The sequence below is a fragment of the Protopterus annectens genome, chromosome 4.part0, assembly GCF_019279795.1.
Source record: "Protopterus annectens isolate FY-2018-M chromosome 4.part0, PAN1.0, whole genome shotgun sequence".
Taxonomy (NCBI): Eukaryota; Metazoa; Chordata; order Ceratodontiformes; family Protopteridae; genus Protopterus; species Protopterus annectens.
The window spans coordinates 1038282109-1038302200 of NC_056733.1; the positions used below are offsets into that span (position 1 = coordinate 1038282109).

Consider the following 20092-nt stretch of genomic DNA (forward strand, 5'->3'; position numbering starts at 1 on the left):
AACATTAAGGGGAACACATGACACATAGTTTCAGTGACCATTTGAGAAATAAAGCCTAACACAAGCAACCCACCACAAAAGTCATTACATTCAGGCATGTCACCATTTGAGAAATAAAAGCACAACATAAGTAATCCACCACAAAGGTCATTACATTCAGGCAAGTCACCATTACCACCGGAATTGAAACATTACATAGCTACCTTAACTACCCTTACTTTTACTTCAAAAACTGTTACTGAAAAAAGAAGATAAGGATGAGTTTAGCAAAATTCCCCCTAAACTCAAAAATCAAACTTTTTCACAAGTCATCTTATCCTGCTTAACTCAGGAGGCTGTCAGCAGCACCTCAGGTCTATCATAGTGTACTTAATCCATTCCAAAATTTATAACAGCCATAATTTTACTGCCAAAAGACAATATTTCCGAAAACAGCTGAAGAATGAAAACTAATTGCCACCCCAGTTCCAACAGCCAGGCTAGCTCGAAAAAGATACAAATTTATCTTAACACTACATCTACTAATATGACAATCTCACGGATAAGCAACATGGCTTCAGACAAGCATACTGTACCTCTACTGCCATTTTATTGCTAACTTTCTGGCCAGCAGACTGACATCCACCTAAAGATATGGTTGATGTATGTATGTATATATATATATATATATATATATATATATATATATATATATATATATATATATATATATATGTTTATATCTATATTTATAGCTTATGCACATACACACACACACACACACACACACACACACGTTTATATGTATGTGTGTGTATATATATATATATATATATATATATATATATATATATATATATATATATATATAATATATATATATATATATATATATATATATATATATATATATATATATATATATATATATATGTATACACACACACACACACACACACACACACAAAATACACTTTAACAATGATCCTTATGACGAACATCACCTGTTGCTGACTTCCAGATTCTGTGGCCTTTTTTTATTAAGGAAACCATGACAGGGCTTAAACTACACACTGTCTGAGTGCCTCGTGATGATTTAGTTCATAGCAGCATTTGGAAAGTGATAATGTCTCTGGTACAAATAATGTTGCTGGATACAGGGTATGATGACTCTGACAAGACTATTTCTTTTTGTATGTTCTGTGTTTTTGCTGCCTCAACAGCTGCTTCTGGTGCCCCTCCTCAGTCTGTAGGTTTGAGGTGGTGTACATTTTTTCTGCAGCAAAGCAGCTCTGTCCACAGGGAATTATGAAGCAGTTATGTGATCTGTTAATTCTTATCAACAATTTATTTTGATACTAGGTGCTTTTCACAACTAAAAAGAGTGGTACTAAGGGCTGTTATGGTTGCATGCTCACAGCTATAGCCAGGTCAAGATCAATTGGCACCCTGAGTAATTTCCCTACTGCCCCTCTCCAACCAGAGTCAAGGAGCAAAAAAAAAAATATTGCTACAATTCCTAAGTTCCTAACACACACACACACACACACACACACACACACACACACACACACACACACACACACACACACACACACACACACACACACACACACACAAAGCAGTTTTTGAAATCATTAAACTGCATAAATGGCAGACAAAATTGAACAGCACTCATTCAACCAGTAGTGATCAAAATGCTTACTTGACAGAACCAATCAGCACCTCTTCTACAGACTACAGTACTGACTTTGCACTCTAGCAGCTTGCATCTTTGGTCTTCCCTAGGTATGGCTTTGATGTTGATTATCAGCTTGGTTTTGGCTGAGTGGGAAATACTTTTTATATTAGTCTGATTTTTTTTTTGCATTTTATCAAATTCTACAGTCGATTTATTGATGACTGACTTATGGTGTGGTCAGGCTCAGAAAATCTAACTTATAAATATTCCTTCTTTTGGTTTGTTAGTGGTATTGAAATATTCTCAGTGGCATCGAAATAGTCATTCTTTTGGTATGTCAGTGACATTGTTTTAATGGTTACACGTGTACACTAATGATGAAAAAATGGTTTGTATTATGAATTTTTTCAGAAAACAACTTTTGCAAATAATTACTCACGTGCAACAAATGGGTATCATAAAGGTATCAAGACAGATGCCATCAGAAGACAGGCAATCTACTTTCTGAAATTAACCTTATATGATGAAGTTTTAATTGCAAACTTGATAAGATGTAAAGGTCACTTTTAAAAACAGAAGATATAACAAGAAGTTAGTACATGATACTTTTCATGAACTTAAACACATAAGCCTGACAAGTCCATTTCCACTTTGAGTAACATCATTATGAATACAGGGCCTGAATTTAACACTGTGCACATGGACAAAGAATATACTACTGCATATGTTTTGCTTACAGTACATGTACACTGGGTACTAAGGAAGTAAGTTAAAATAATTGGAAGGATTTTTTTGTGCCCCTTGGGACATCATTTTACCTGCTCGTCGATTAAGTTTGAGGGCTACTCCCCTCTTTAAACCACACATTCCGTAAGGGAGTGTCAGTGGTGAACACTCTCCCACCCAAGATGGCCAAGTCCATCCCTCCCTGCTGCTCCATCAGTTGCCCGGGCTGCTAACTGAACCCTGGTCGACTGTCCAGTAGTTAGGGCTTTATCTCTATATGTCACTGAAGCAGCCAAAGTAATTACAGGATTACTGGTGGAGATTCTCGTTTAAAGTCATAGGCTCATATTATATATCTGCATACAGAGGAAGCACAAACTTGAAATTCCTCTTAGAAAATGGCAACATTGAAGTTACTATGTGGCTTGCAAGCAAATCCAGGGTACATTCTTCTGTGTATTTTGCAAACATTGTCAGTTTTCCCATGTGGTATGCATAGCTACAAACTCCCACTGAGAGGCGTGTGGGCAAGGGCAAAGGAGGCTCTTTCAGTGGATGCACGAGCATGCATATGACATAAGAACAAATATAACAGCTGCATTATACAGGCATTCACATCACTGTGCCAACTTTAAAAGGCTTTTGTTCTTTGTAACTGATTCCGAACAGAAAAACAGGTGGGGGACTTGGATGCATTCCAGATAAAAGTGAACTGGAATATCAAATTAAGCTATATGCTTAGCACCTTCCTGGTATTAATGATCAAAACAGGATAAAAATGTTTTGAAACTGAGACCTCTCTAGTAGTATCAGTGGCACAACAACGTAGCACACTAGCCTTTGGTGCTGAAGGCTGTGGGCTCTTTTCCCACACCAGGTAGATGGATTACTGACACTGCAGTACCATAAGGGAGTGTTGCACTCCAGAGTGTTTAGTCTCATCTGCTTACATTGGTGGTAGCTCAGATGGATGTAAAGGTTCCCATGGAACCCATCAAAAAGAGTAGGAGAAGTTCCTTGGCACACTGCCTGAATTTAGGGACTTTACAACCTTGAATGAAAGAAACTCTTTTAATCTTTTGTGAATTTTGGGACTCAAAGACTGTGGTATTCTGCATTTTAAAATCAACCAATTTAGAGTCAGTTGTTATCATGTAAGAAAGCCAGCTGCAAAGGGCAGACATTTTGGCGCAGACAACACACCTGCTTAAAAGGGTTCAACTTGTGTCCCAAATGATGAAGGAGCCAGATGGGAAGGGATGGAAGACAGGGGCCAAGGCTGGTTCACCCATCCCAGCATGCTAACAGAGTCCTGACTTAAGTAAGGCTTGACAGTGTATCTCAGTAGGCAGAATCTGAGAGTGGAGGGATACAAGTCACTCAGGGTGTAAAGAAACATTCACCTGCCCCTGGCTTGCTGTAGCAGGTCCTGCATTATATTTTACAGCCAAGAAGTGGAGGATTTTAGGAGCACACAAACATTTTCTAATCCCTTTCAGGATTACAAGCATAATCCCTACCTCTCACTACCTCTTCCAGTGTCCTCAGATACCAGAGGAAGGCAGGAGTTAATAGGTTAATCAGAATAAGGACTTGAATGTTGCAAGAGGAGAGGGTCAAGCCAGTCTATATTTATTTAAAACTAAAATTAGAAACTGCCACCCTTTATACATGAAGCTGCTAAAGCTATTCTTGCTGTATATTTGATATCTTGAACCCCACAGAATCATTTGCAAACAATCCTTATGAGTTCAACAGGTAACCCAAAGACCAAGTTCTTGGAAGTTATTTTGATGATTGTTTGTATAGTGGGGTGGTTGTCTGTAGTTTATGGATAGTTGTATTGGCTTGTGTTATCGAAAAATATAGCAAAGAGGAGTGAAAAAAAAAGTTCCTGAAAGTGGTTTACGCACCCACTCCCTCTACGCAAGTCACTCTACATCAACAAGGATACTACTTTCATGCAGAAAAAGTACAGTTGTGTACATTTACCATAAATGTAAATGTTCAAGTGTATTCACTATTGTAGACATAACATTTGGGTTATCTGCCTGCAGGTAACCCTCAGCCGGCCTGAATACCAGAGTCTTGGGATTTCTGCGTCAGATGCTGTCGCTTCTTCCATGACGTCAGGTCGTCGGGGGTATAAAACATGCAGCTGATGCCATTACATCAGTTTTTTTTTGCCACAGATGTCAGGTGCCCACAAAATAGGAAGCAATTACATGGTATGTAATACCCCCAGCAAAAAACAAATACCAATAACATAAGACATGCCAGACAAAAAGGACAGGAAAGAGATCAAGAGAAGTCAGGGGGCTGGAGGGAGGGTAACCTGGACTGCAGCAGTGAATACACTCGAACATCTACATTTATGGTAAGTGCACACAACTGTACTATGTTCTTTGTGTTTCACTGTTGCAGTCATCACATTTGGGTTGATTCCCAAAGCTAAGGAAGGGTGGAGGTAGTTATGAAGCATTAGGGCTGGCAATCAGGCCCTGTACGACTGCTGTGGCAAATCCAGCTCTGGATTTAGAAAATATAGGCAAGTGGTAGTGCTTGGTGAAAGTGTGTACAGAGTTCCAGGTTGCAGCTTCCAGGATGTCCCTGGTAGGGACTCTCCTGAGAAATGCTGTAGAGGTAGATGTAGCCCTAGTGGAATGAGTTCTCATCCCCTGTGGGGTGGATTTCCCATGGTGCTTGTAGCAGAAATGGATGCAGGCTATCCATTTAGAAATGGTTTGCTTTGAAATAGCCTTGCCCTCTGCCCCTGCAGCAAAGCTGACTAGCAGCTGGCCAGATTTCCTGAGAGGTTTAGTCCTGTCCAGATAGAACCTAAGCTGCCTGTGCACGTCCAGGGAATGCAGGATCCTTTCCCCTTTATTCTGAGGATTAGAAAAAAAGGTTGCAAATTAATGGACTGGTTTAAAGCCACACTAGACACCATCTTGGGCATAAAGGATGTGTTAGTCCTGAGGGAATCCCTGTCTGCATGGAAGATAATGAAGGGTTACACTGCCATAAGGGCCTACAATTCAGATACTCTTCTTGCTGAAGTGATGGCTAGAAGTAAATCTGTTTTCCATGAGAGGAATTTTAGCTCTGCTGTGGCTGCAGGTTCAAAGGGCGGAAGTGTGAGCTTTTCTAATACAAAGTTAAGGTCTCAGGCTGGAGTGGGAGCTCTCTGGAGGGGAGGGGGTCTTAAATTTTTGGCTCCACTCAAGAACTGCTTTACCAGAGGATGAGAGAAGAGGGGTGGCTCAGTATTATAATGAGCTGAGATGGCAGAGGCATGGATCTTAAATGAAGAGAAGGATAGGCCTTTGTGGAGCATTTCTGTTAAGTACTCTAGTATATGAGGTAAGCTGGGCACAATTGTGCCCATTCCCTGAGACTGGCTCCAGGAAAGTACAGTTGAGTACACTTACCATAAATGTAGATGTTTGAGTGTATTCACTGTTGCAGTCATTACATTTGGGTAATCTGCTGGCAGGTTGCCCTCAGTCGGCCTGATTAACAAAGTCTTGGGTCCTGCGTCAGTTGCTGTCCCTTCTTCCGTGACGTCAGGTCGTCAGGGGTATAAAACATGCAGCCGACGCCATTACATTAGTTTTTCTTGCCCCAGATGTCAGGTGCCCCCCAAATGGGGAGCAAATAAAATTAAAAACACAAAAAATATACCTCCAACCAAAAGCAAATACACCAAAAGGGCATTTAAGCATAGTGAGAGAAAGTAGAGGTATAGCCAGAGAAAAATAGGGGGCTGGAGGGAGGGTAACCAGGACTGCAACAGTGAATACACTCGAACATCTACATTTATGGTAAGTGTACACAACTGTACTATGTTCTTCGTGTTTCACTGTTGCAGTCATTACATTTGGGTAGACTCCCAAAGCTATGGTTGGGTGGAGGGAATTATATAGCATTAGTACCAGCTATAAAGGCCCTGCAGGACAGCAGTGGCAAAGCCAGCTCTGGATCTAGAGAAAAGTGGTAAATGGTAATGTTTGGTGAAAGTTTGAACTGAGCTCTAGGTAGCAGCTTCTAGAATGTCCCTGGTAGGATCACCTCTGAGAAAGGCTGTTGAAGTAGATGCAGCCCAGGTGGAATGGGATCTGATCCCCTGGGGGATAGTTTTTCCATGGTGCATATAGCAGAAACAAATACAATGGCTTATCCATTTGGAAATGGTTTGCTTTGAAATAGCCTTTCCCTCTGCCCCTGCAGTGAATGCCACCAGCAGTTGTTCAGATTTTCTTTGAGATTTAGTCCTGTTTAAGTAAAATCTAAGTTGTCTGTGCACATCCAATGAATGCAGAATCCACTCCCCCTTGTTCTGTGGATTGGGAAAGAAAGTTGGCAAATGAATGGTCTGATTAAGAGCCACACTGGATACCACCTTAAGCATGAAGGATGGATTGGTCCTGAGAGATACCCTGTCCGAATGAAAAATGATGAAAGGCTCCACTGCCATAAGAGCCTGTAATTCAGAAATCCTTCTAGCTGAAGTGACTGCTAAAAGGAAAGCTGTTTTCCAGGAGATAAATTTTAAGTCTGCAGTAGCAGCTGGCTCAAAAAGAGGGAGGGCGAGCTTCTCCAATACACAATCGAGGTCCCAGGCAGGGGTTGGAGCTCTCCTGGGTGTTCTCAAGTTTTTGGTCCCTCTGAGGTACTGCTTTAGCAGAGGATGAGAGAAGAGGGGAGGTTCTGTGTTGTAATGAACTGAAATGGCAGAGGCATGGATTTTTATGGAAGAAAAGGACAGGCCCTTGCGAAGCATCTCAGTTAAGTATTGTAAAATATGAGGAATATTGGGTACTGCTGTGCTTATTCCTTGTGATTGATTCCAGGCACAGAATCTTTTCCATTTGTCAGCATAAGATTTTCTAGCACTAGGTCTTTTCGCCTCCAAAATGACATCCATCACAGGTTTGCTGAGGGATGCTAAGGGTGAATTTAGGTGATTAGCCACGCTGCAAGATTCAACGTTTGGAGCTGAGTGTGCAGAATTTGGTTGTTCTGCTGAGACAGTAAGTAAGGGGTCTGAGGCAGGTGCCACGGTGGAAGGTGCGCAGGAGTGGGTACCAGTATTGGCGAGGCCAGTCTGGAGCAATCAGAATCATTTTTGGTTTGTCCTGTTTGACTTTTAGTAGAACGTTGGAGAGCAGAGGCAGAGGGGGGAAAAGCATAGGCTGATAGGTTTTTCCAGCTGAATGATAGAGCATCCACTTTCCAAGTTTTTTTGTGATGAGTTCTTGTGCAGAATTTGTCCAAGTGATAATTCTGGGGTGAGGCAAAAAGATCTATGTCTGGGATCCCCCATTTGCGTGTCAACATGTTGAAAAAACTGGTTCCAGTTTCCATTCGTGTGGGTTTCATGAGATTTCTGCTTAGTTCGTCTGCCAGAGTCTTCAGCTTTCCTGGCAGGAATTGAGCTTGTAGTTGCATTTAGTAGGTCAAGGCCGTGTTCCACAATGCCATGACTAGTCTGCATAGGGGGTAGGAATGTGTACCCCCCTGCTTGTTTATGTACCACATAACTGTGGTGTTGTCTGTCTTTATTATTAATTGTCCTGGATGAAGGTAGTCCGTGAAGGCTGTCAGCAGATTCTGTACAGCTAGCATCTCTTTCTGATTGATATGAAGGTGCATTTGATTTGGGCTCCATTTGCCCTGAATGCACTTCCCTGCCAGATGAGCCCACCAAGCATAGTCTGATGCGGCTGTAGTTAGGGTTTGGGTGGCAGGGGGTGGAGTGAATGGCAGTCCCTTGTTTTGCTGGCAGGCCTCTGCCCACCATAGGAACTCTAGTTTCAGGCAAGGTATGATTGGAATCATTGTTTCCAGACTGTGAGAATGTTGACTCCATAATCTTTTTAAGTGCCACTGAAGTTTCCTCATATGCAGTCTTGCATATGGAATTAGAAGAATGTAGGAGGCCATGAACCCCAAGGCTTGCAGATAGCAGAGTTTTTGTGGCCACCTGTTTGAAGTACGTCACCAATTGAATTTGTTTTTCTGGCGTAAGGTAAGCCATCTGGGCAGTTGTATTCAAGCTTGCACCCAGGAATATAATTTTTTGAGAGTGTACCAGTTGTGATTTATTTTCATTTATTGTGTACCCTAGACAAGTTAGAACCCTTTTTACAAACGCCAGATGCTTTAGAAGAATGTCCTTGTTTTCTGCCTGAATTAGACAATCGTCCAGGTATGGATATATTTGAATATTTCTTTGCCTGCAAAATGCAATTACTGTAGCCAGACACTTTGTGAAGACCCTGGGTGCATTAGATAAGCCAAAGGGCAGTGCAGAGAACTGGTAATGCAAATAGCCTGCTTTGAAGCGGAGGTATCTTCTGCAAGATTCCCTGATTGGGATATGCAGTTAAGCCTCTTTTAAGTCTAGAGTTACCAACCAGGCATCTTTGCCTAGCATAGGAAGTAACTGTTGAAGAGTCAGCATCTTGAATTTTGGAATGTCCAGAAATGTGTTTAGAGTAGATAAGCCCAGAATTGGATGCCATGATTTGTCTTTTCTGGGTACCAGGAAAAGTCTTGAATAGAAACCTTGTCCCTTTTCTTCTTCTGGTACTGGTTGAATAGCCCCCATGTTCATGAGGGACAGAACTTGTTTCTGGGCCTCTATCCACTGATATGGCAATCCGTTTGGGATTGGCAACGTGTAGAAATTAAATCTGTATCCCTGGGATACTACATTTAAAACCCATTTGTCCTGGGTTATAAGTTGCCAGTTTCTTGCATGAAGTGCCAGCTTTCCCCCCAAAAGGGTGGCTAAAAGATAAGTTCTTGGTGGGTGTAGAGGGAAGTCATTGAAACTGTTTACCATAGGGAGGTGCCTTGTTGGTTCCAGATTTGGAGGTGGAGGCACCCCATTGTTTTGTTCTAAAGGTCCCTTGTGAATGAAACCTGGAGCCTTTGGAATGTCTGGGTTTGACTTGAGTGGCTCTCGAAGGACTGGAAAGGAACAGTTCTTAGTAAGCCGTGCCTACTAAATCTAGGAGGTTGCACTTGTAAGAAATCTTTCACAGTTTGCATAGATTTAGCTTTATCTTCCATCTTTTTTTAAAACTTCTTCAGCCTTATTACCAAAAAGATGGTCCTGTTGTAAAGGAGCATCCAACAATATTGCTTTAACATGATCAGGCAGAGTTTGCTCTTTGAGCCAAGCATGCCTTCTTAACATAGACCCAATTACCGCAGCCCTAGAGGAGGCCTCCAAAGAATCAAAACCACAATGCAAAGTATGCTTTCCAACTTGTTCAGCTGAATGCAATAAATCCTGTAAATCTTTATTTTCCACACAGTCAGAAATGAACACCATTTTCTGTTTAAGCAGTCCCATAATATGCTGTTTATATGAAATTGACAGTTTAAAACCCTGATTGCCAAGGTTGCAGAAGTGTAAACGTTCTTACCCCATCTATCCAGCACCCTGGAATCTCTATCAGAAGGGGTAAGATTTTTAGCAGTAGAGGCATTAATGCCCTTGGGACCCTGAGAAATGGTTTCAGGATCTGCAACAGGATTTTTGAAAAGGAATTCATGGGAGTCAGGAACCATGTTGCATCTGTCTGGCTTACAAGGAGCCAGAGGCAGAGAATCAGGAGCCATACTAGATTCTGAAAAAACATCATCAACAATGTCTAGAACAGGGGTATAGCCAAAGGCCTATGCTGAGGAAGAAGAGGAAAATCCCTAAGTCTCTTTTTAGATTCAGAAAAATCCTGACTTTCCCATTGGAAATGTTCCCTTAAGGTATGCAAAGTTTCCCCAAAGGAAAAATCCTCAGGGGGAAAAGCAGAAGGAATGGAATCTTCTGCATCAGAGTCCTCATAAGTAGATATAGACAATTCCTGTTCATTAGAAGAGTCAGAAGAAATAGAATCCTGTTCAGAAGATTCATAATCAACATCTTGGCTAGGCCTCTTAGAAGGGGGGGGGGGTTGGCTACCCCTGATCAGAGTAATTAAATCTTCAGCCATTTTGATCATTTGTTTTTTAGGCATAGGGGCCTGCACATGTGGCCCAGGCATCAGTTTTTTAGGCATAGGTCAAGATTTTGGCCTTAGTTTTGAAGATGGCATCGGTCTAATATACAAATCTGTAGGCCTGAAAACATCCTCAGAAGCCGGTGCCTGCACAGCGGCTCCGGACCCATCCAAGGTAGAGACATCCGCGGGTTCCATAATTGAAGCATCTCGCGGCATACCAGACTCCGAATGGGACTCAGTAGAGGCCTCCGAATCAGAAGTAGCGGGTATCAGGGGCTGCGAAAGCTCCTCACTCAGTACCGGCGAACTGGCGACTGGCTTAGGAGAAGCGTTGTCGGCAGTTTTGGACCTCAGCGGCCTGTCTCTGTCTTTTTCTTTGCGTTTTTAGGTATTTCGGTAGTCGGATTGCTAACTGACAACATTTCTGGATAATTAAAGCGTGAGCCAAAATATTTAGAAGCAAAAATGTACTGACGTTTGATAGTGCGTTGATTAAATAAAGCACAGAACAGACAGCAAGGTATGTTGTGGTCAGGGCCTAGGCAAGGAATACATTACAAATGAAAATCCTTATGAGGTATTTGCTTCCACAAGTAATGCAATTATTAACTTTTACTGACATCAGTAAGGAGCAAGAAAAAGTTTCCCCAACGGGGTACTTAGCTTTTTAGTTGAAGACTTCGGATCTGAAACTCGAAAACGAAAATTTCAGGAGTCGGCCGACCGGCACTTGCGAACTGCTTCTGCTTCGAGCACCGTGCGGCAAGAAAGACTAATGTAATGGTGTCGGCTGCATGTTTTACACCCCTGACGACCTGATGTCACGGAAGAAGGGACAGCAACCAACGCAGGACCCAAGACTTTGTTAATCAGGCCAACTGAGGGCAACCTGCCAGCAGATTACCCAAATGTAATGACTGCAACAGTGAAACACCAAGAACATCAGTATCTTTTCCATTTTTCCGAATAGGATTTTCTAGTACTAGGCCTCCTTGCCTCAAGAATGACATCCAGCACCTACTTACTGAGGTTTGCTGGTGCTGAATTCAGGGGATTATCCAGGCTGCAAGGCTCAGGGTCTGTAGCAGAGGTTGCAGAATCTGGCTCACCTGCTGGAACAGCAGGGAAGGAGTCTGAGGTAGGTGCCATGGTTGTAGCACTGTCATACTGCACAAAAGAGGGTACCAGTGCTGGCGTGGCCAGTCTAGCGCAATCAGGATTGTCCTTCGCTTGTCCTGTTTGATTTTTAATAGAACCTTCGAGAGGAGTGGCAGAGGGGGAAAGGCACAGACCGAGAGGCTTTCCCAGGTGAAGGATAGGGCATCCACTTTCCAAGCTTGGCTATGGGGAGTTCTGGTGCAATATTTGCTCAATTGATAGTTCTAACGGGAAGCAAAAAGGTCCATATCTGGGTCCATCTCTGGTATCCCCCACCTGTTCCTCAAAAGCTTGAATATTTTGGGTTCCAGTTTCCACTCGTGTTGATCCATGAGATTTCTGCTTAAGTCGTCTGCCAGTGAATTTAGTTTGCCTGGCAGGAATTGAGCTTGTAAATGCAGTTGGTTGCTCAAGGCTGTGTTCCACAGAGCCATGGCTAGTCTGCAGAGTGGGTAGGAATGAGTTCCCCCCTGCTTGTTTATGTACCACATAACTGTGGTGTTGTCTTTCTTTACCAATAGTTGTCCTGGAAGAATACGGCCCTTGAAGGCTATCAGAGCATTCTGCACAGCTAACATTTCTTTTTGATTGATATGCAGGTGCATCTGCTTTGGGTTCCATTTGCCCTGAATGCACTGCCCTGCCGTGTGAGCCCCCCATGCATAGTCTGATGCATCTGTTGTTAGGGTTTGGGCGGCAGGGGGTAGAATGAAAGGGAGTCCCTTGTTGTGGTTGCAGCCCTCTGCCCACCAAAGGAACTCTGTCCTTAGGCAAGGAATGATAGGAATCATTGTTTCCAGGTCCTGAGAATGTTGACACCAGAGACTTTTTAGGTACCACTGAAGTTTCCCCATATGCAGTCTTACATATGGAATTACTAGCATGCAAGAAACCATGAACCCTAGGGCTTACAGTATTTTTCTTGCAGATAGCCGGGTTTTGGTGGCCAGTAGATTGAAATAGTTTGTCAAATAAATTTGTTTTTCTGGAGTGAGGAATGCCATCTGGGAAGTCTGTGTTCAAGCTTGCTCCTAGGAATACAATCTATTGGCTGGGTACCAGTTGTGATTTCTTTTCATTGATGGTGTACTCCTGTGAAGTGAGAAGTCTCTTTACAAATGCCAGGTGCTGAAGTAGCAATTCCTGACTGTCCACCTGAATCAGGCAATCGTCCAAGTATGGGTAAATTTGAATTCCTCTCTGCCTGCAATATGCAATGGCTGGAGCTAGGCACTTTGTGAATACCCTGGGCACAGTAGATAAGCCAAAGAGAAGTGCAGAGAACTGATAGTGCATAGAGCCTGATCGGAAGCGTAGGTATTTCCTGCAAGATTCCCTTATGGGAATGTGCAGATAAGCTTCTTTTAAATCTAGGGTTGCTAGCCAGGAGTCCTTGGCTAGCATAGGAAGCAGCTATTGGGAGAGTTAACATTTCGAATTTTGGAACCACCAAAAAGGTGTTGAGAATAGACAGATCCAGGATAGGATGCCAAGAGTTTTCTTTTCTGGGGACTAGAAACAGTCTGGAGTAAAAACCTTGTCCCCTTTGTTCTTCTGGGACAGGTTGAATAGCCTTGATACTGAGAAGAGAAAGTACTTGCTTTTGGGCCTCTGCTCACTGGTTTGGTGGTAGGTCTGGCCATCTGCTTATGGATGGGAGTGAGTGGAATTGGAATCTGTATCCCTGGGAAACAATGTTTAAGACCCATTTGTCTTGGGTAATGTATTGCCAATATTTGGCATGCAGTGCAAGTTTTCCTCCTAAAGGTGCAAGTACCTGGGCAAGGCTTGGAAAAGTTAAGGATAAGTCATTGTGCAATTTTACCAAAGGATGGAGGCTTACTACTCCCTGTTTTGGACATGGGAGCACTCCAATGCTTAGATCTGTGCATAGCCTGAGACTGAAGTCTTGGTGGTCTTTTGCCCCTGGGTTTGGACTGAGAAGGCCTGGAAGGGACTGGAAAAGGCCTGTTTTTTGAAGGCCAATGCCTACTGAATCTAGGTGGATGTACTTGTAAGAAATCCTTAACAATTTGCATAGATTTAGCTTTCTCCTCTATTCTTTTGAGGACTTCTTCTGCTTTATTATCAAATAGATGCTCTTGATTTAATGGTGCATCCAGTAATTTTGCTTTGACATGATCTGGCAAGTTTTGTTCCTTAAGCCAAACATGTCTTATAAGAACAGACCCAGTGAAAGCAGCCCTGCAAGATACTTCTAAAGCATCAAACCCACACTGCAAAGTATGTTTACCAACTTGGTTAGCAGAATGCATTAACTCTTGTAAATCTTTGTGTTCTGCACAATCAGGAATCAACAACATTTTTTGTTTAATTAGCTCCATAATATGCTACTGATACTTTAACATATGAAACTGACAATTTAAAGCCCTAATGGCAAGCGTAGCAGAGGTGTATACCTTCCCTCCCCCTCTATCTGATGCCCTAGAATCCCTGTCCGAAGGGGTAGGATTTTTGGCAGTTGTAGCCTTAATGCCTTCAGGTCCCTGGGAAATGGTCTCTAGATCCGCAGTAGGATTCCTAAAAATAAATTTGTGGGAGTCAGGCACTCTATAGTACCTGTCAGGTTTCCAGGGAGCTGGAGGCAAGATATCAAGGGTAAGGCTGGATTCCAGGAAGACATCATCTACAATTTCCAGAACAGGAGGGATAACTAGAGGCCTGTGCTGAGGCAAGCTTAAAAATTAGTCTCCTTTTGGACTGGGAGTAGTCCTGGCTCTCCTAGCAGAAATGTTCTCTAAGGGTGTGCAGGGTTTCACCAAAGGAAAAATCCTCTGGAGGGGAAGCAGAGGGAATGGAATCCTCTGCATCAGAATCCTCATAGGTAGATAAGGGTATATCTTGGAAATCAGAAGGATCAGAGTAATCAGATTCCTGATCAGAAGAATCAGAAGGAAAATCAGTTCTGGGTCTTTTTGAGGGGGAAGGCTGCCTTCCCCTAATTAAAGTAATGAGGTCCTCAGCCATTCTAATCATTTGTTTTTGTGGCATGTGGGCCTTAGAATGAGCTTTGGTCATCAATTTCCTATGCGTAGTGCAAACTTTAGGCCTGAGAAATTCAGTATTTTTGGTTTGAAAGGAAGTTGTCGGTTTAATATGAAGATTGGAAGGCCTGAAAACACTCTCAGACGCCGGTGCCTGCACAGCAGCTCCGGACCCAACCAAGGTAGAGACATCAGCAGGTTCCATAATCGAAGAAGCATCTCGCGGCATACCGGACTCCGAATGGGTCTCAGTAGAGGCCTGCGAATCTGCAGAAGCTGGTATCAGGGGCTGTGAAAGTGTGTGTGCCAGCAGACTGACGACTAGCTTAATGGTAACATCGTCGGCAGCCTTGGACCTATGTGGTCTGTCTCTGTCTTTATCCTTTCGTTTTTTCAGAAGCTCGGTAGTCGGATGGCTTACCGAAGACATTTTGGAGTACGGAGATTGAGAACGAAAGAATTTAGCTACAAAAATAGCCCGACAACAAATAGTTTGAGCGTTGAACAAGGCACAAAACTGACAGCGAGGGACATCGTGGTCTGGGCATAAACAGGTGATGCAGTAAGAATGAAAATCTCTGTGAGGTATTTGCTTTATACAGGCAAGACAATTATTAACTTTTTCTGACATCGGTTAGAGCAAGAAAAAAGGATCCCCAACGGGGTAATTATCTTTTCAAAGACTTCAGGTCTGAAACTCAAAAAACAAAAATTTCAGGAGTCGGCCGACCAGCACTTGCGAACTGCTTTTGCTATGGGCACCGCACGGCAAGAAAGACTGATGTAATGGCATTGGCTGCATGTTTTATACCCCTGATGACCTGACGTCATGGAAGAAGCGACAGCATCCGACGCAGAAATCCCAAGACTCTGGTATTCAGGACAGCTGAGGGCTACCTGCAGGCAGATAACCCAAATGTGATGACTGCAACAGTGAAACACGAAGAACATCTACAGTTATACGTCTTTATAATGTCATGCAGTGAGTCAGCTAAAGACAGTTAAAATTGTCAACACTCTGTAATCACCTCCACTGAAAATACATCTCTAGTGTAAGTTAGAGGAGATTTTATGTGCATTTTTTTTTACAGAAACCAAGCAGGCTTTCCACCCATTACATTTCTCCTTAAAAGAAAACAGGGCCTTTCCGCATGTGTACAAATTCTGACAGTCATAGCTAGTGTAGAAATAAAGTACTTTAGTAAACAGATTTTTGCATTTGCATCACCTTTCACAGCATGTCATCATTAAGAAAAAAAACTAACACAATTTTCAGAATTAAAACAGGAAAGAGGAAGCTCTTGACATAGTGTGACTTAGATGTGACAAATAAATCAGCCCATGTGCTAAAATATTGTCCTGAGTATACACTTACAAAAGTTACAGTAACTTAAAATTATGACTTACCAACTACATCAAGCACAAGGTGAAATGTACTGAAGCCTGCACGGTTAGTTGCTACACACTCATAGACTCCAGCATCATACTCTTGGACAAATTCAAAGATAAACGAATGAAGTCCCTTTTCTGATACTAACATTTTATGGAAATCATCAGGACGGACAGGTCTTCCATCCAAAAACCACTTGACATCTGGAGTTGGCAATCCACTAACCTACAAAAAAATGTTAACATTATTGAATCACAACATAAAAAGGACATTGTCCATTAATGCTGCATGCACTATGCACGTTGCATCTGCAATGGGACACCACACTTCAATAATATGCATGTTTTACTATTATGTGAGTGGGGGACAGGGGTCAGTCTTAATTGTTGTATTTTACTATACCAAAATACTTCCAAAATAACCAAAGAATGACTTGCACCATATATGAACACACTTTGGAATTTGTGGTCTGAAAAACTTTGTAGAAAAGAGGTAAGTACAGCATGGGGAAGGTGAATATGGCAAATAAATGCTATTTCTGGTTAAACAGAAGCAGTTGAACATGCCATGATACTGCATACTACCATAAGAAATATGTAAAAATAAGTAATATACACTGGCTTGACTTTAAACCAACATGTATGGCTCCAATTATTCCATGAGCATGTAATTACCAAATGTTTTACTATTGAAGGTTTGCTAGCAGTCTGGACTCTAGACTGTTGGGTGCATGAGGTCTTGTCCACATGCGGAAGGGGTGTTGATTTTTTTAATTAGTTTTGTTAAGAGAAATTAAGATCTGATTTCTTGGATTAAAGCAACTTAATCTTTATAGCATAAACAGTCCCTGTTATGTTCAGTGTAATGAAGCAGTTTGAAATACGTATTTTTGTAGGTTGGTACTATAGCTTTCCCTGAAGGTGTACATACCAACTTCATGGTTCCACAACTTTGGTAGGGAAAAAAAGTTATCAAAACAGTACACTGCAGCCTTGGGAAAAAACACTTTCTTCATTCTAACACAAGTGAACAAGTGATTTCTGTGCTTTTCTGCTGTGAATGGAACAGTGTTATCCTTTTTTATTTCTCTGTGAACCAGGTACACCCAATAGACACTACTGCTTTTTCCAAGGGCTGACCCATGAGAACACTGTCTGGTTAACTTACTTGCTTAGAGTCAGACATTTTCCAAACCCAAAACTTGTACACAGCTCACAGCGTAACAGTTGTCCGGAGTGAAAAAATATAACTGGAAGATAGGACAGTCAGGAGTAAGTTGATACAGGCTTACCTTGAATGGAAAAAAGCAGAAACAGACTGACATTTCTTTAAGGTGGGTGATTAAGGAGACTTTAAAGATAAGCAATGAGTTTCTAATAATATAGTGTGTGTGGTTAGTATTAGGACGTAAGATGGAGAAGGCATGACCGGATCTGACCAAGCTGCAGAGAGGTAGCTTTAGAACCAAGGCACTTTTTGCAGTAGACCTAAAGCAGTAAACAGTAGATATGGGGAGTAATTTGGAGGCATGCTCACAGGAAAAGAAGATGACATCAGTAAAAAGTACCCTCCCACAGAAGCTCATCTTGCACATTAAATACAGTATCCAACGATCATACCAACCTTCAGAAAACAAAAATCTGCACTCAATGATGCCATTGTTTGACCAGTTGGCTGACAACTTGGTAACTTGTGACTGACATACAGAAACATTAATGCTGAAAACATCGATTTCTGCACATCAAAAACCACTTAACATTGGAAAAATAAAACAGACCGATTGAAAAAGGAAAGAAAACACGTTCCTTTTCTAATCAGATGATAGTAAAAAACAAACAAACAAAAAAAGCATCACAGAAAGTTTGTTAGAAAAGTGCTAACCTCAGGGAAAGTTTTTTTGTTAAAATAATGTATTGTGCTGGGATTAGGGGCAGGTATAGGGTTAGCACATGGGAACTTCACCCCCATCTCACCTTACTCGTGTGTGCTAATGTAACCCTGCCCTAACCCCAGCCCATCACACTGCCTTAACAAAAATCCCTTCCTCAGAGTATCATTTGCAGGTCAGGTAAAGACACACACACATACACCATACAAAACTATCACCTAACTTAACCATAAATCCCGGACACTGATAAACACTAACAAAAACATACAAACAGACACAAAACTAAAGCTATCCCCTACCCTAGTCCTTACTCTAACACTGACCAAAGAAACCTGTTATCCTGCAAAAACATGTAACTCTTAACTGCGGAAGTCAGTAAGCCAGAGTTTAACATCTCCCTATGTCAATATTATCACTATTTAACTAAGTGGACAGAAACTATATATATATATATATATATATATATATATATATATATATATATATATATATATATATATATCAGAATCTTCAATGATCAGGCACAAAGCGTTTCTCACAAAGTAGTACATTTTACTCTCACAAAACAGGCTAACTTACTCCAAAACGTTAACCACAAAAAGAACACCAGAGATCTAAAATAACACTTCGAGGCAATTAAGACAGCATGTTATAGATGCAAACAAATATGTATGACAAGCCAAATTAATGATTCAGGACCTGTTCCTGTTTATCTAGACTGTTTTGCTTGCATATTTGTGTATCCAATGCTGATCAAATTGTAACTGTACATATGTATACGGTTTACTATTGTTTGTGTGAACTACATTCTGTTGGCAGCAGTGTGCCAAAAATCAGAATGTCGAGCGCATAAACAATAGTTGCTGAGATAGTCGAAGACACTTATGCGAATGCACTACTGCATTCGCATAAGTGTAATTTGGCTATCTGCACGGAGATCGCGGTACAGTGGGGATTGTAAATTCATCCATATCCCCACTGTAGTGTGATCTTGGAGTTAGAATATGTAAGTGGGGAGGGGCACAGCCCCCCCACATGGGGGGTACAGGGTGGCTTGCCCCCCTGCAAAACCGTGATATGTCATATAGGAGTCTGATTTCCATAAGCTCCTATACAGCTATCACGTGCTGGTTTCGACAAAAATGTCGAATGAAATGTGTCGGGCATTTGGTTTGACATTGTCACCGCTCGTTTTTGTCATTTTCGGTGTTACTATTCGTTGTTTCGAATGGCAAGTGTTTTGTCATTCGAAGAAACAATAGTAAGCCTATGTATACACTTGTATATGGCTTAACTAGCCTATATTTAGATTGCACTTACAGAAACTCTAAGTATATCTTTTTATGTTTATTACTTTAATCAGTCCTTTTATTTGTCTCTATACACATGATATACATGTGTGTGTGTGTGTGTGTGTGTGTGTGTGCATGTGTTGCAAACATATATCTACATGTACACACACACACACACGTACACACACACACACACACACACACACACACACACACACACACACACACACACACACACACACACACACACACACACACACACACACTTTATGGCTAAAGAGATAGACAAACTTTTTGTTTTGTACCTCCGTTTAACCATGTCATACAAGATAATTATCAGAGAAACCAGCTTGACCCAGCATGGCATCTAATAAATTAGAATTTAAATGTTTAAGTTCTTACTATCCTGTTTTCCCTTCCAAGCTAAAGTGGCATTAAATCAAATAAGCAGAACTAGAAATTGACATGAATGAAGTATGAAACTTAAAAATCCAACTTACTTTAAAGTCAATCCTCAAAAATCTTCCCTCTTCTACTATGATATCATCTGGTACTTGTAGAAATCGAGGAGGATAAAACTTTTCATGTACAGTAGTGTCAACAGTTTCTTCTCCTCGAGAGCTTGTCCTGCTTCTGTGGAACATCACGGTTAGAGGTAAATGTTTTAATCCTTTAATCAGTATACCAAGTGTTTAAATGCATGCATAATTTCCTACAGCTTTTAATAAACAATGGCTTGTTCTACTATTAAAAAAATGGCCACATTACGGAAAACAGAAACATTTAAAAGCAATGTTACAGCAGTAGAATCAGTTTTACAAAGGAATGCAACATAAGAAGAGGCACAACTCTTATTCTCCCATCTTTACAAAATGCCAGTAAACGACAGCAAGATGACAAAGGCCCTATTAACAATGACTGCTTCTCAGAAATGACTACGCTATGTCAGTGGCATGTA

At 41.5% G+C, this 20092-nt stretch overlaps 1 protein-coding gene across 1 annotated transcript in view; it reads right to left on the minus strand.

Annotated features, from left to right (window-relative positions):
- MYOT (myotilin) overlaps positions 1 to 20092 on the minus strand; it is a 1852166-nt gene that overhangs the window by 127508 nt on the left and 1704566 nt on the right. Inside the window, exons 13-14 of the mRNA XM_044068976.1 lie at positions 19635 to 19767; positions 15972 to 16179 (exon numbers count right to left, since the gene is read on the minus strand). Coding sequence (XP_043924911.1) covers positions 15972 to 16179; positions 19635 to 19767 — 341 coding nt within the window. The remainder of the gene's footprint in view (positions 1 to 15971; positions 16180 to 19634; positions 19768 to 20092) is intronic.